At 45.0% G+C, this 14609-nt stretch overlaps 1 protein-coding gene across 2 annotated transcripts in view; it reads right to left on the bottom strand.

Annotated features, from left to right (window-relative positions):
- Nucleotides 1-2043, bottom strand: part of ITPR3 (inositol 1,4,5-trisphosphate receptor type 3) — a 116030-nt gene extending 113987 nt beyond the window's left edge. For both annotated transcript variants that reach the window (XM_077334392.1, XM_077334393.1), the window contains exon 1: nt 1627-2043. In XM_077334392.1, coding sequence (XP_077190507.1) covers nt 1627-1715 — 89 coding nt within the window. In that variant the 5' untranslated portion in view covers nt 1716-2043. The remainder of the gene's footprint in view (nt 1-1626) is intronic.
- Between the last annotated feature and the right edge of the window lie 12566 nt (nt 2044-14609).

Here is a 14609-nt window from a genome sequence, read left to right as displayed (position 1 = left end):
TGTTGACTGCCATTCAGAATTTACAAGCTTCCTAACTGGTTTGGTTTCAGCAAGCCACACAGCTCTAAGCAAGGTCAGGCAGAGAAAAGCCAGTGATCTACCCACACCCAGTCAGTAGCATGATTGTTTCTTTTCTTCTCTCAGGGAACACTTAAGAGTCTGCTGAGGATGTAAAGGGCCCAACAGAGCTAGGAAGAAATTAGCACAGTGGGACAGTAGCCTTTAGCAGCGACTGAGTACTGTATGCCAACAAGCTACTTTGGAGGATTATATCACAATTTGCAGGCACCAATTCATGGATGTCGATTAGCCTTTAGCAAGCACCAGCCATGCACTCAGTGTTGCACAGAAGACCGAAGGGACGCCGTCCCTGCCCAGCAGGGTTACAGTCCAAGCAGAAGTCTGCCTCACTTTTCACCTATTGGTTTTGAGAAAGGCGGAACAAGGGAGAGAGAACTGAGATTGCACGGCATAAAATAGGCAAGGCCATGGTGATTCAGGAAAGGCGCCTACAGTTCATGATTCAGACTGCTTTTCTAAGAGAAAAGCTACAGCACAGTTTCTATTCATCGGAGATTAGCACTAGTCTCTACAACGCTAGTCATATTAATTACATCCATGTTGCTGGCAGAGTGCGATCCAAAGCAACGTGAGTTTTGAATATCATGGAGAGGGGGGGAATTAACAGGGAAAGCAATGGCAGGAAGGCAGGTAAAATATCACTTTGTGTAACAGAAAGAAAAAAACAGTGTGTTGATTATGAACACATCTGCCATTAATAAGGCCCCATTTAGGGCTGATCCACACAATTGATTGTATCAATGCAAAAAAACCCTGACTTTTCATAGGTACACAACTTTTCAGATGTACACAAAACATGCTAATTAGGCAATTCACAAATGGGTGGCAACGATTTTCACAACTATCAGGGTGCCTTTCTCTTCATTGCCACAGCCATGGGAATTTCTGTTAATTGGACTCAATCAATGGGTTCCTGTTTTACATGTTCATGTGAATACACGCCCAAGATGTGCTGGGTCAACCTGCATGGATTACAAATATATAAACCAGTCCCGAGTGTCAAAAGAGCCACAGCATATTTACTGGTGACCCTAATTGCTGCTGTGTAGTAGTGTTAAATCCAAAGGATCTCTCAGTCCCCACCCCAGGGGCTCAAGCATCCTTCCTCTCAAAGTGACCCGGCCCTCTCTGACATGGCCCCCAGCCCCCTGCTGGTGAGGGACCAGATTGCAGCCCCTAACAGGAAGACAGCTCAGCTACGCGCGAATCGGATCCAGCTTTGATCCCGCGCAGGTAGATCCCTTCCATATCGCGGTGGGCAAGTGCTACGTTCACCCCCCGCCGGCCCCCGTCACAGGAGCGCCCTTCGATCAAGCGCCGCGGCCATTCGAACGTGCTAGAGTGAGGGAGCGGAACTGAGGCGCCCTCGAGAACTTCCGAACAACTTCGCTCTGGGAGCCCAAGTTGCCAGCCCAGTTCTCGCCAGGGCTCCGTGTCCCTCCCAGCCGGCGAAGGTGCCGCGCGGCTTTCCCCCGGCCAAGTGATGCCGCCTCCCCCTTAGCACCCTTTGGAGAAGAGCAGCCACCCCCCTTGCCGCGCACTCACCCCAGCGTGCTGATGAAGCCGTTGACCGACCCTTCGGCGTACAACGAGACGATGTCGCCGATGTGCAAGAAGCTGGACATCTCATTCATGATTGCGGCGGCCCGGCCCGACGCCTTTCCTCCTCGGCTCCTACCTGCCAGCGGAGAGGTCCACCATGTGGCTGGCGGGAGGTCGGGGCTGACCGGCGCAAAGGCGCTTTCCGTGCCGTCCGGGGCGATCCCGCTTTGCACACGTGCTTGACGCTTGTCCCGGTTCGGTTCGCGGTTCGGCAGCGCCGAGAAGGCAGGGCTAGGTCCAGCAGGAGTGGGGGGGTGGGGGTGTCAGAATTTGCATGAGTTCCCACCGCCGCTCTCTCCTTTCCTGCAGCCTCTACCTGCAGCCAATGGGGAGCGACCAGGAAGTCCTGAGGAGCGCTCGGATGCAAACTGTGCCTGCGAGGGGGACAGGCGAGGCAAGGCAAGCCGCACCTCTCCCGGCCACGCCTCCCGCCCACGAAAACTTCTCCGCGGCAGCCCGCGCGGCCCCGGGGGGGGGGGGGAGGATACCGCTGGAGGGGAGCTTGCGCGCGTGGCCAGAAAGTGGGGGGGGGACCCCGTGCACGCCTTGAGCTCCGAGGCCCGCGAAAGTTCTGCTCGCCTCGCGTTTGCTGAGCCACATTCGCTAGACGCCTTATTTCAGCCTTTTGTCACCCCCCCCCCTGGCCTTTACTGAGCCTCACAACATCCCTACGAGGTAGGCCCGGATAATGACAGTGCCCCTCCGTAAACTTACTAAGGGAGTTTCATGCGGACGAGGGATTCGAACCTGGCTTTCTCGGGGTCTAGGCAAACACTGACCATTAAAATATGCTGGCAATGGCTGAAGTCCCCCTCCCTACAAAAAACAAAACTCCAACGTGAGTCCCTTCGCCGCCTTGTTCTTGACCTGACGGGGGACGGAACTCGTCAATCCCCTGCTCAGGTGTGCGTGACCTAGACACTGTCCCTCGCCCCGAGCTGTGCTCCGGCGCCTTGCAATCGGGGGGAGAGGGGGGGCTTGGCGGTCGCCGCCGCCGCCGGTGGAGTGCGACCAGGGAGCGGAGGGGGAGCTGCTGGGGACCGTCCCCAGCGCCACGCACGCTTCCTGCCGGCCTAGGAAAGTGCCGCGCGGCGCAGCCGTGGAGTGGAGGCGGAAAGAAGCGCGCGCTGCGGCCGGCTCTCCTTTCCTTTCGGCAGCAGGCGTTGCTTCTCAAAGGGCCGCGGCCCTCGCCCCTATTGATCCGCTGTTGCCAGGCCCGCCATTTCAGGAGGAAGGGGACCTCTCTTAAAACCATCCTTTGCGAAGAGGAAAGCCCGGCGGAATCTGCTGAGATCAACGCTGTGTTCTGTTGGGCTGCCCCAAACCAAAAAGAGTTCTAGCGCTGGAAGCTGACTGGCAAATGCTCTCTAGGGTCAGGAGGAAGGAATCATTTCACTGGAGGTTCCAGGGATTCAACTTTTCCTGTGCTAAACTTCTGTTCTCCCAGGGAACTGCATCCTTTCCTCTAACACTCCTAAACTACCACATCATATGGGCTGTCAGTGGAAAGGAAGGGAACTTTGTAGGTTAAATTTCTGACATTTGTTGAATGCACAGGAACCCTCCCTAATGCACGAAATATGGCACACACATTCTCCTTTCTGTCTTGATCTAGATTCGAAATCCCTCACAGAAAGCAAGAAATGAACATAGTGAAACAGGCAACTGGCCAATCAAAGTCATTGTTGTCTACTCTGACAGGGAGTGATTCTCTGGTGGTTCTTCTGTAGGCACTAGTTATTAGACTTGGGACTTTTTACAGGCCACATCCCAACCTATACATTGCCTTTGAAATGTAGCTATTGCCTGTGATGTAACACTGTCTTTAAAATAGCAAGACAGTTCTTGACACCATTTCTGGAACACAAACGAGTTTTAAACTTTAAGATACTTCAGTTTGTTGGATTTGTGCTTCCTAATATGTGACAGAGATGGGAAATCAAGCAACACTTCAGACCAGCCTTTCACAATGTTTTTACCAATGAGAAACCCCTGAAACATTCCTCAGGCTTCCAGAAACCCCAGAAGTGGCACGATGGTGCAGAATATGGTTGGGAAGCATAGCTGAGTACATGCCCACCCGGGACACCTGCCTTTCCCACCTCCAACAGGCCCATCATTGGGAGGGCCCATTTTAGGAGGGGGGCTGACATAATCATATCAAATGTTTAACAAATCTCATAAATACATAAAAAATTAATTAACTCCCACCCATTCGGGAAATCCTTCCAGGTTCATCAAGAGAAAGCCTGCTTTAGGCAAAGAAACTACAAAGTGAAGCCTGACAAGAAAGGCTGCATTTTTAGAGAAAGGCAAGTCCCAAGCAGAGAAGAAGAAGCTTGCATGATTGCACCCACAATGCTGCTCATAAAACCAGGTCTTGTTTTCAGATCTTCATGGAGCTTTCTCTGCATCTCATCTATTTCACACCTTTCAGGTTGCTTCCTCCAAGGAACATATTTCTTCCCCTCCCTCACATTTTTCCTCCCATTCTATGAAGTAAATTAGGCTAAGGGAGAGAGTGGCTGGTCACCCAATGAGCTTGCAGGCTGAATGTAGAATTGACCCCAGGTTTCCCCAGTCCTCTGTCATTATTTTGGTGTTCTTTCAAAATCATAAAGAGCATTGGGGTACCACATGAGGACTGCCACCCATTACCAATTTAAAAGCTTTTTAGATTTCTTATTGAATTAACATAGAATTATTTGGTTCAAACTTTTCCAGAGACAGCACTCAGAATACAGCTTTTTCCCCCAACCCCTCCTTTAGCAAACCTATCAGTATCTACTTCCATAATGGGAATTCTCTTTTTGTAATGCCAAATATTGCATTGAGAAGGGGGTTGGTGGCATGCATGGCCCCTTCCAACTCTATGATTCTAAGATTCCATTGCAGTGCCATTTTATGATTTCATTGTATTAGCTTTTTTTTTTTTTTGTTAACTAACCGGCATGTACATAAGCATATACTTCCTTAGATCAATTTTGCAGAACCCTTCTTTATCACACTGCATTTGGAGTCAGAGCATTCAGATTGAGTGGGAGTCTCATGGGTCTGGGAAAGAACTGATTTCGATGGAGTAAAATGTCTTGTCAAAAGTCATCTTTTTATATCAGGAACATCAGAAATTCTCTCTTGCTGCAAGTGTTAAATTCACACAACCAAGCTAGGGAGACTTATGTTTTCACCACTTGTTGTAAACAGTCTGTTCTTATCAGGTCTACATCTGAGTTTTGCATACAAATCTCTACCTTTACATGCACATCATCTCCCACTAGCTCCTTAAATCTTTAAACAAATCGGAGATCAGAGAGATAAGGAGAACTGAGATTCAACTAACTCATTTGTTTAACAGGAAGTTATTTTTTGGTATTGTGGCTAAGGGTTTCTAGTTATGGATGAAGACAAAGAAGTTGCCTGGGATAACTATTTTTTAAAAAAAATAAGGGGATCAGTAAAATCAAAAGGGCTGATGGCAGAGGAAGTCACTCAAGAGAAAAGAGGCAGAATTGTAGAAGACCATCATGTTTTTGCAAGGAAAATCTATGGCATGATGCATCATGATGGTTAAAGTGCTGGTGTAAGATCTGGGAGATCCAGATTCAAATTCCACTCTGCCATGAAAATGTGCTTGGGTGACATGGGACACTGTACTCCCAGCCTAACCTGCCTCACAGGTTGTTGTTACTGCATTGTTTACTCCATTGTTGTTATGAAGGTCTAATGGTGCCTGTTTGGGTCCCCATCGGGGAGAACGGTAAAGTATGCTTAGATAAATAAATTGTGACTTATCCTTGCTACTAATGCTGTGTAACCAAATGAGCAAAAAGGCCAGTCGCAGACTGGAATGAAGTCAATGGGAACTGGGGTGGGGGTGGGGGGCTGAGTCATCAAGCCAGTAGCAAAATAAACAGAACAGGGTGTGTCACTGTGTGAGATGATACTACAGGCGCTGCCTTTCTGTTCCTATGCACAAAATGTGTGCACTCCCCATTCTGCTATCTCTGCCTCCAGTTCCATTGTTCAAGGGAGAAGGGGAAGATATAAATTTGTTTCCTTCCTCGATGCATATGCACAAGAGGATAAATTGAAGTGGGAGACTTTTTTCCCTTTTGTTTTGGAAGAGACATAACTGCAAGAGGGGATCTCAGTGTGGTTGTAGCGGCAGAGTCATCTCTCCACAAGCCCATTTTCTGTTCTTGGCTGCACTGCATTCTTTTTCCATGCTGCAATCCCTCAGTGGGAATCTTTTCAAGCCACAGATTCCCCTTACCGGAGTTCCCTCTGGCAGCAGATCCTCTCCACCCACTCTCAGCGCACACACCCTTCCTTAGATCAGCTTTGGTCTTGTCATGTTTTTCACACCGTTTGAAATGGATGTCTTTCCCTTAACAACACAGACCCTTCCAGCAGGCTCAGACAGACATAGCTGCCTTCCCTCTGCTGTGATGTCACATAGGAAAGATTGATGCCCAACCTTGGCTGCCATGCTGGACCATGTGCAAAGCAAAGATCCTTTCAGAGCAGGGTACTGCTGGAAACTGGGTGGGGCTCCAAATAATAATTAGGGCAGAAAAGCTGGGAGGCCAAAACCAGAGGCAGGGAGGAAAGGGAGCGGGGGGGGGGGGGTTACAGGTGAAATAGGGCCTGGATTGTTCTAATCATGTGAGTGGACTAAAATTATCCCAGGCTTCCCCACCCCCCCATAAATGAGCATCAACATTGCAGAACATGCTTGAGAAAAGCATAGGCGAGGACTAGAAGAAATGCAAGAGCTTGTACATTCTTGGAAGAAGTGATCTAAATAGAGAGAACGATTTTATTGAAGACAAGTATAATATCAGGACCTATCCTGGCACATTTGTGAAGATCTTGATGAACCCAAGGCTGCTCCATAGACCATCTAAAGGAAACAAAGGCTGATAACTGAAGGATGAGTGAAACAGAACTTAACTGAGAACCTTAGAAAAAGCAGGATTCACTTAGGCATGTCACAGTAATGAACCAGATGCATCTGTCTGTGTGTGCTAAAGCAAAGGTCAGACAAAATGGCCTGCGAGATGAATTATTCTTTCTGAATATAACAAGCAAACCCAAAACGCCTTTACAGCTCTTGATACTTCTCAATGACCTTCTGCAATAGCCTTCAAGCGCCCCCTCCCCCCAAACACACACTGACACAGAGAGAGAATTATGGTATCCCAAACAGAGTTACACCCTTCTAAATCCATGGTAAGTCAATGGGCTGCTTATTCTCCCTGATCTTAAGCATATTTGCACACAAATTCACTCATGCCACACATGTCTTGCCACACAACTCGGCAATGGTTCTTTTCTTAGGATTTGGAAACAACAAGCGCGCCCAGTAGATATCTTTTATTGAGTACAATTAGCAGGTAGTTGTAATTCACAGGATAATACAGACGTTACAATATAGCAGTCATACATACCAAGCAAGACTATTAGCAGCTACTGGGAACCACAAAACAATAGCCAAGGTATGGACCATGACGCTAACCACCCCCAGCCAAAATGTACAGTGCATGGCCAAGTCTGGGCAGAAGCTCCTCATGCGAGGTCAATATCTCACTTTTTATGCCTAAACTTAAGTGATAAATAAGGTTGATGGATTACACCTGCTTCTCAACTCCTCATTCCAGGGATGCCTTGCACCTGGGCCCTGTCTAATTAGTAGAGATAAGAGCAGGTGAATCCCAGTCAACTCAGAACCCTCCTTAAATACTTCCCCATCACAAAGAATTTGGATAAACGTGTTTTTGAGAGCGACACTACTTCAGCAAAAGAAGCAAAACACAATCCATTTTGTAAGGCAATGAAAGGAATAAAAGGTAAAGGTATCCCCCGTGCAAGCACCGAGTCATGTCTGACCCTTGGGGTGACGCCCTCTAGCGTTTTCATGGCAGACTCAATACGGGATGGTTTGCCAGTGCCTTCCCCAGCCATTACCATTTACCCCCCATCAAGCTGGGTACTAATTTTACCGACCTCGGAAGGATGGAAGGCTGAGTCAACCTTGAGCCGGCTGCTGGGATCGAACTCCCAGCCTCATGGGCAGAGCTTTCAGACTTACCACTCTGCGCCACAAGAGGCTCTTATGAAAGGAATACATACATATATGTGATGTGAGGAAAGACAAGACCTGTCACTAAACTCCTTGCCACAATATCTTGCGAATCATTGCCCATACAGCACCAGGTCAGCTCCATGGTCAGTAATATGTTGCCATGTGTTTTTTTGCACAGAAAATTATCTGGCCATCTTTAGGCCAGCCACTGCCAAACTTTGAAGATGACATTATCCACAATGTGAAAGTGAAAATGGCTCCAAGTGCTTCTGTAGTAAAAGAAGCAAATGAGACACTGAGCCCTTTGTTTTCATAGCCAAGTCAGTGAGAGGAGGAATTTTTGAGGGACAGAAAATATAAAACAAGGGATTATTAGGAAATCTCCCACCCCACTGACCTCAGCTCCTGCCCCAGAAGCACAATGCAGGCATTCTCTATAGCATCTTTCATGTCTGTTCACCCTCCCCTTGGACCTGCTTCGAGTGATGAGATCCCAAAGAGAACCCAGTAAGAGCACATTCTTATCCAGAGTTCTTCCAAGTAAAGTTTGGAATGACTGTAGTAAATAGAAAATGGTCAGAAAAACGTAAGAGAACTGGACAAGTTTCATACAATAAAAATGGCCTAAACCTCCACTCATGCACACACTCCAGAAGCTGTGTTAGAATGGATCAGAACCAATAGGATGAAATTCTATGATTCTATGAAATTAATCCAAAAGAATTTTCTGCGAAACTTCCGGAAGAAGTTCCTGTCAGTTAGAGTGGTTCCTCAGTGGAGGTGATCATTCTCCTTCCTTTAAAGCAGAGGCTAGGTAGCCATCTGACAGAAATGCTGATTCTGTGAATTTAAGCAGATTGTAAGTGGGTAGGCAGAAGGGATTGTGTCCATACTTGGCTCTTCTGGCCCTTTCTTGCATGCCCAGGGAAATGCCAATCAACACTTTGGAGCTGGGAGGTGAATTTCCTCCAGGGCAGACTGGACAGAGATTCTAGGGAGGTTTTTTTTTTGGGGGGGGGCATCATCTGGGCATGGAATTAGAGTCACTGTGGTGGGTAGGTTATTGTGAATTTCCATCCAACTCTATGCTTCTATTATTCTACAAATAATAGAGACCCTGTACTTACTGAAATCTGTTAGTATTTATCCAGAAGTTCTTTGAATTCTGCAATTTTTGAAAACAGGGTAGTCACTGGGCTACTAAACAAAAGGATATTATGAAGGAGGAATTTCCCATTCCAAAGAAGTTTTCCTGCCCCAGTCCTCAACACGTTCTAGTCTGTATTTTTGTCTGAGCTCATTCCTGTCTGATATCTTAACAGCAGCTGACACTCTTCAAACCTAACATAGAACTGGCAAACTTGATTCTATCTAATGGAAACAAGCAACGGCCTGCAAAGAATCATTGGGGGTGGGATTTGGAAATCCATTTTAACATACCTCTCAAAATTTCCCCCTCCAGGACTCTATAACTGTTCAGGAACTTTTCTCCTTTAACTGCCTTTTAACTCTTTGCAACAGTTTGCGCAACCTGGTACATATTCTCTTCATTGGAGGGGCGCATCTCTTTCTATTCATTTATAATTTCATTTTTTGCTACATACCCAGAGAATGTAAAGGCCCCTGTCTTGTTTATAAGTGTCCTCATTTTGCTAGTTTTGTGACCAGCATAGAACCAGGCACTTTCCTATTAGTATATATTTACATCATCTCACAATACATTTTTAACACATATAGTACATGTTAGATAGATACATGGGTTTGAAGGAAGCCAGGACACTGGGAGTTCAATCAGCTTTTTATTGTGACCCCAGCATGGTGGTTCAAGAGTCTAAACTGAACCAACGAAAACCCACAACCAACCCCAACTTATATACAAAAGCCCCACAATAGATCTTCCAGCCAATGTTCACTATTGGTCAGTTTCAGTGACTGGATCCAGCAGACAGGAACTAGGTCAGTTACAGTGCAGGCTTGCAATCCTGCCTTGGGCCTCAAGCTTGGTCCTTCACAAAACTACGGACACAACAGTTTACTTACAGTACAGTCATCTGCGGCCAACAGTCACAAGTGCAGCGTATATATCAGCGAGGATCAGTTGACATCCTAGGGAGCCAGCCAACAGTAATTGGGAAATTGGGAGGGGCAGTTTTAAAAGCCAAGGATGTAGCAAAGCAACATTGAGAAAAATAATTATGAGCCAGACCACAACAGAGTACATTTCCTACACCACTGGGTAACTACCACACACTTACATGCCTGGGACTGGAAGTGTAGCTTCTATGTAAAGTGTAAACTGAATCTCAGCATCTGTACTTTTCCAAAGTAACCAGCTGTTGGTTTCATTTACAGACTAAGATCAGGAAGGAACCAAATTGCATCCAATTTATCATTTCCCATGTTTTAAAGAGTTAAATGATCTCAAAAAGAAATTCACTTTGAGTTCTGGATTGAAGATATATTCAATTCCTTCCTGACATAGCTGTGTGTGATTTGCAGGTACATTTCCATAGTTGAGGTCATAACCTTCCCTTGGGAAATTGAGGCTTTTTTAATATGATTAAGAAGGGTAAAAATGGAGTGAGGAATTAAATATAGCACAAAGCAAAAAAGCAATTAATGCTGCTCTTAGCAGCACTGGGCCAGCAGCGGCTGCAACTGGAAGGAAAAGGACAAAGGCTGGGGAAAGCAAATCGGCGTTAGCCAACAGCTTTCGGAAATCATAGCCAGCTTCATTTGGCACAGAGATTTTAGCCCCATATGTATTAGACGACACAGTTGGACTGGATATACCCTAGCCTCAGAATTGCCAGGAACTGCACTGGCAGCTGTCCCAGAATCCTACTTAACCTGCCATTGTTTGGCCTCAATTATGTCAAAAGCAGGCCTACAGTCACAGCTTACTTGGAGGATGAATAAATATTGACTACAAGACAAGTTCTCACCAACATTCAGTAGTAGATTTTTCTCCTGTATTCCTTACCTATGTATACATGTCCCAGGGAAGTTGTAACTCCACCCAATATCCTGTTGCAAGGTTGTCAATAGTGCTCTCAGAGGCTCTCTTGCAGGAGTCAACACTAGAACAGGTATAACAAAAGATCTGGTTGAGCATATAGTACTGTTTCCCATCCAACATAGTGGTTCTATATCCTCTGCTCTTGTTAGAATAAATCAGATCAATGAAGCTAAGGCCACAAGATAGCTGTGCCCTAGTTGCTCCTACAAGGAGGCATAAGAAAGAGGAGGGGCCCTTGGATCCTCTCTGCTCCCATGTCCAAATCTGCATTTCCCAAACCTATCCATTGTTATTATTCAGCATTTTTGATATACTCTTGTCCTTCTCTGCACAAAGATGTCATCAACTGAGATTATATTTAATGTCCTGAAGCATTCACCATCACTTTGGAGTTACCCATTTTGATCTCACAATCAACCCATTTATAATGCTTACCTTCTGCCATGACATTTATGTTTTCAGTATGATCAGTTCAGTAGTTCACTATCACATAACATTCCCTCTACATTTTTCAGACTGTCAATTAGGATTGCCACCTGTTCTTTATTTCAAGGAATGAGTCCTTATTTATTATATTTAACTTGTTTACTTTATAGCCCACCTTTCTCATTGAGACAAGGCAGATTACACAGTGTAAAACAATGCAATTGCAATTCCAGTAAATAATGCAGTAATACTGGGGTTACAAAAATCAGACATATGTCATGAACAGTGCCAAAAAATGGTATTACAGAAGTAAAAAGGAATGCAGTAAGAGCGAGATAATACATAAAATAAACGGTGGAATAGATTAAAGGTAAAGGTATCCCCTGTGCAAGCACTGAGTCATGTCTGACCCTTGGGGTGACACCCTCTAGTGTTTTCATGGCAGACCCAATACAGGGTGATTTGCCAGTGCCTTCCCCAGTCATTACCGTTTACCCCCCAGCAAGCTGGGTACTCATTTTACCGACCTCGGAAGGATGGAAGGCTGAGTCAGCCTTGAGCCGGCTGCTGGGATTGAACTCCCAGCCTCATGGACAAAGCTTTCAGATGGCTGCCTTACCACTCTGCGCCACAAGAGGCTCTTTGGAATAGATAACAATCTTATTATAAAAGTTCTTTCCTGAACCATTCCACTATATTACATCCCTATTCTCTTTACAAAAAACAAACAAACCCTATTGAACAATTCTGTTTTACAGAGTTGCAGAATGACTGACGTGGGAGCTTTACTGACCTCAGACAGAGCATTCCCCAAGGATGGAACCTTGACAGAGAATTCCCATTACAAACAGCTATCAAACTGACCCATCTATAGGGTCTATAGCCCCTTCAGATGGCTTTGCTCTGGTGGACTCTATTTGCTCTGTTCCTCTGAAACATACCAGGGCAGGTGTTTCTGCAGGTCTGATGATCCAAGGCTATGAAGAGCTTTACAAGTATTCACAAATGCAAAGATAAAAGCAGCTTTAATATTAGTATCAGGAGAGTATATTCTAATAAAGTACTGTTAATATTGTGGCACATCCATATGCCATTTTTATGTCCTTGTTATGTATTGCTTATAGGGTTGCCAGGCCCTCCCTGCCCACCAGTGGGAAGAAGGTTGGAGAGGGAGAGACAGTTCTAGGCTGAGAAATTCCTTTAGATTTGGGGATGGGAGAGTCTCAGTAGTTTATTTCCTCATGCATCAGTAGCCTTGAGTGACCAGTTTGCAAATATGAACTGAAAATTAGACATGGGAATTAGCGGTGTGAACAACACTGTGACAGGATGCAGTGCAAGAATACCAACTGAAGTTCTTCAGACCATTCTACAGTTCTGCAACCTTTTAAAACATCTTATACCTGTGAAGAACTTCCCCACATTTCAGTCCAAAGCTGGCCTAATTATTTTCTTTCTTTCATCCTTGCTTCTGGCCTTCCTATCATAGAGAGTTGTCTTCTTCCGCCATTTTTCATTGATACTGCTCTTGTTGGCCTGCCTGGCTCTACCCTCTAGTAAACTTCAGCCATTCTTACACTTCTTGCCCAAGTCCCTTTTTTGCTCCATGGTCTTGTTGATACTTATGCTCTGCTTCTGTCCTTTCTGGTAGTTTCCAGACTTGTACAGTCCTAATGCATTGTTTATTGAATGTCCCATTTTATTGATTGTACTGATTCACTATGTGTAATCTGCCTTGCACCCCTGTGAGAAAGTGGACTACATAAAACGTAAATAAATAAAATAAAGTACTCATCCTTTCCCATTTATGCACCAAATCACAAAAGTTAGCAGTCGCAACCTGACATAAACCAGTTTACAGAACCAAACCTTCATATTATTCAAGCTATTATATTATTCAAGCTGTTAATTATGAGCCGGGTTTGATTCCCCTACATGCAGCCAGCTGGGTGACCTCACCACAGCACTGATAAAGGTGTTTTGACCAAGCAGTAATATCAGCCTTACCTCCCTTTCTCTCAGCCTTACCTCCCTCACAGGGTGTCTGTTGTGGGGAGGGGAAAGCAAAGGCGACTGACTGTATGCCGCTTTTATACTACTGGTTACAAAACTTCTCAGAGGTGACATATACATGATATGGATTAAGAACATATACGTTCTATGGATGCCTCATGAATATTGTCCAGTGGTTGCAACTGTTACTGTTTTTTTAATTTTTGTATGTTTCATTTATTTATTTTTACATTTAGACCCTGCCCTTCCCTGGATGCTCAGGGCAGCTTACAAAAGGATTAAAAATAGATAGGAAAATGAAAAAATGAATATTTTTAGATATCAAAATAATATCTATTAAATAACTAGATCAGTTGATTCCCGCCGCCTCCTTCCCCAAGAGAAAAAGAGGGGGAGGAGTAAAATATTAAGTGGACTTCAGCGGGATGGGATATAACACTGGGGAGAGAATAGCCTGCCTCTGGGAGTCTGTCTCCCCCAGCATCACACTCTCGCCTTGACCTTGGTGAAATGATTGGTCAGGTTAATTTTCTTATCTAAGACTGTATATGTACACATATATATTCCACACTGCATGGAGTGATTTTATGTTGTTTATAAATGCTGTAATTATTGTAGATCATCCTGGCCACATACTTCCCAGTCACCCACAGCAGGGGAACTCTGCTGAACAAGGACACACATAAGGAAGGGAACAGTTTGCATAACAGGGAAATGTCTGACATGCCCTCCAGTTTGCACTGGTTTCATGTGTGGATGCTTTGAAAAGATCCATGGTTTGGTGTTCTTTACTCATGTTTTAATTCAACACAATTTTTTTGCAAGAAAAATTAAGTAGATTTGAAAGCTGGAATTTCCCATGCCCTATGATATTTTGATCCTAAACACATTTGCTAAGCGAAGACCAGCAACTTCCATGCTTAGGAATGCAGTTGTAATCACTGATAGACACAGCTCTTTCTTTGTCAACTCATCACAGAAAGTTAATGCAAACTTTTTATTGCCTAAAAGCACAGAAAGTAAAACAGTGAGTGAAAATTAGAGGGACAGAAAGACAGAGAAGGCGATGTACTTGATCTCAAATTACGGTTTAGTAACCAGATCTCCCACAATTCAAAGGGAAAAGAAAGTTCATTTTAGTTTCCAACCAATCAACAAAAATCAGCCAGTCTAAAGTTTTTTTTAAAGTTATCTAGAAAAGCATCTGCCAAGTTCTTAAATATTTCCTCTTCCACAATCAGACTCCTTTTTGCTCCTATTGCACGGTGCCCTGGAACCTAGTGACAAAGAGCGGGCCAGCTAGGCATTGCAGCTGTCCGGCAGATAAGGAAACATTAAACATTTGGTCCTAGCCACAATGGAGATGGAAGACTGCTTCACATG

The sequence above is a fragment of the Paroedura picta genome, chromosome 4 (genome assembly GCF_049243985.1).
Source record: "Paroedura picta isolate Pp20150507F chromosome 4, Ppicta_v3.0, whole genome shotgun sequence".
NCBI lineage: Eukaryota > Metazoa > Chordata > Lepidosauria > Squamata > Gekkonidae > Paroedura > Paroedura picta.
The sequence above is the reverse complement of the archived record's forward strand: the minus strand, read 5'-3'. Positions and strand labels throughout refer to the sequence as shown.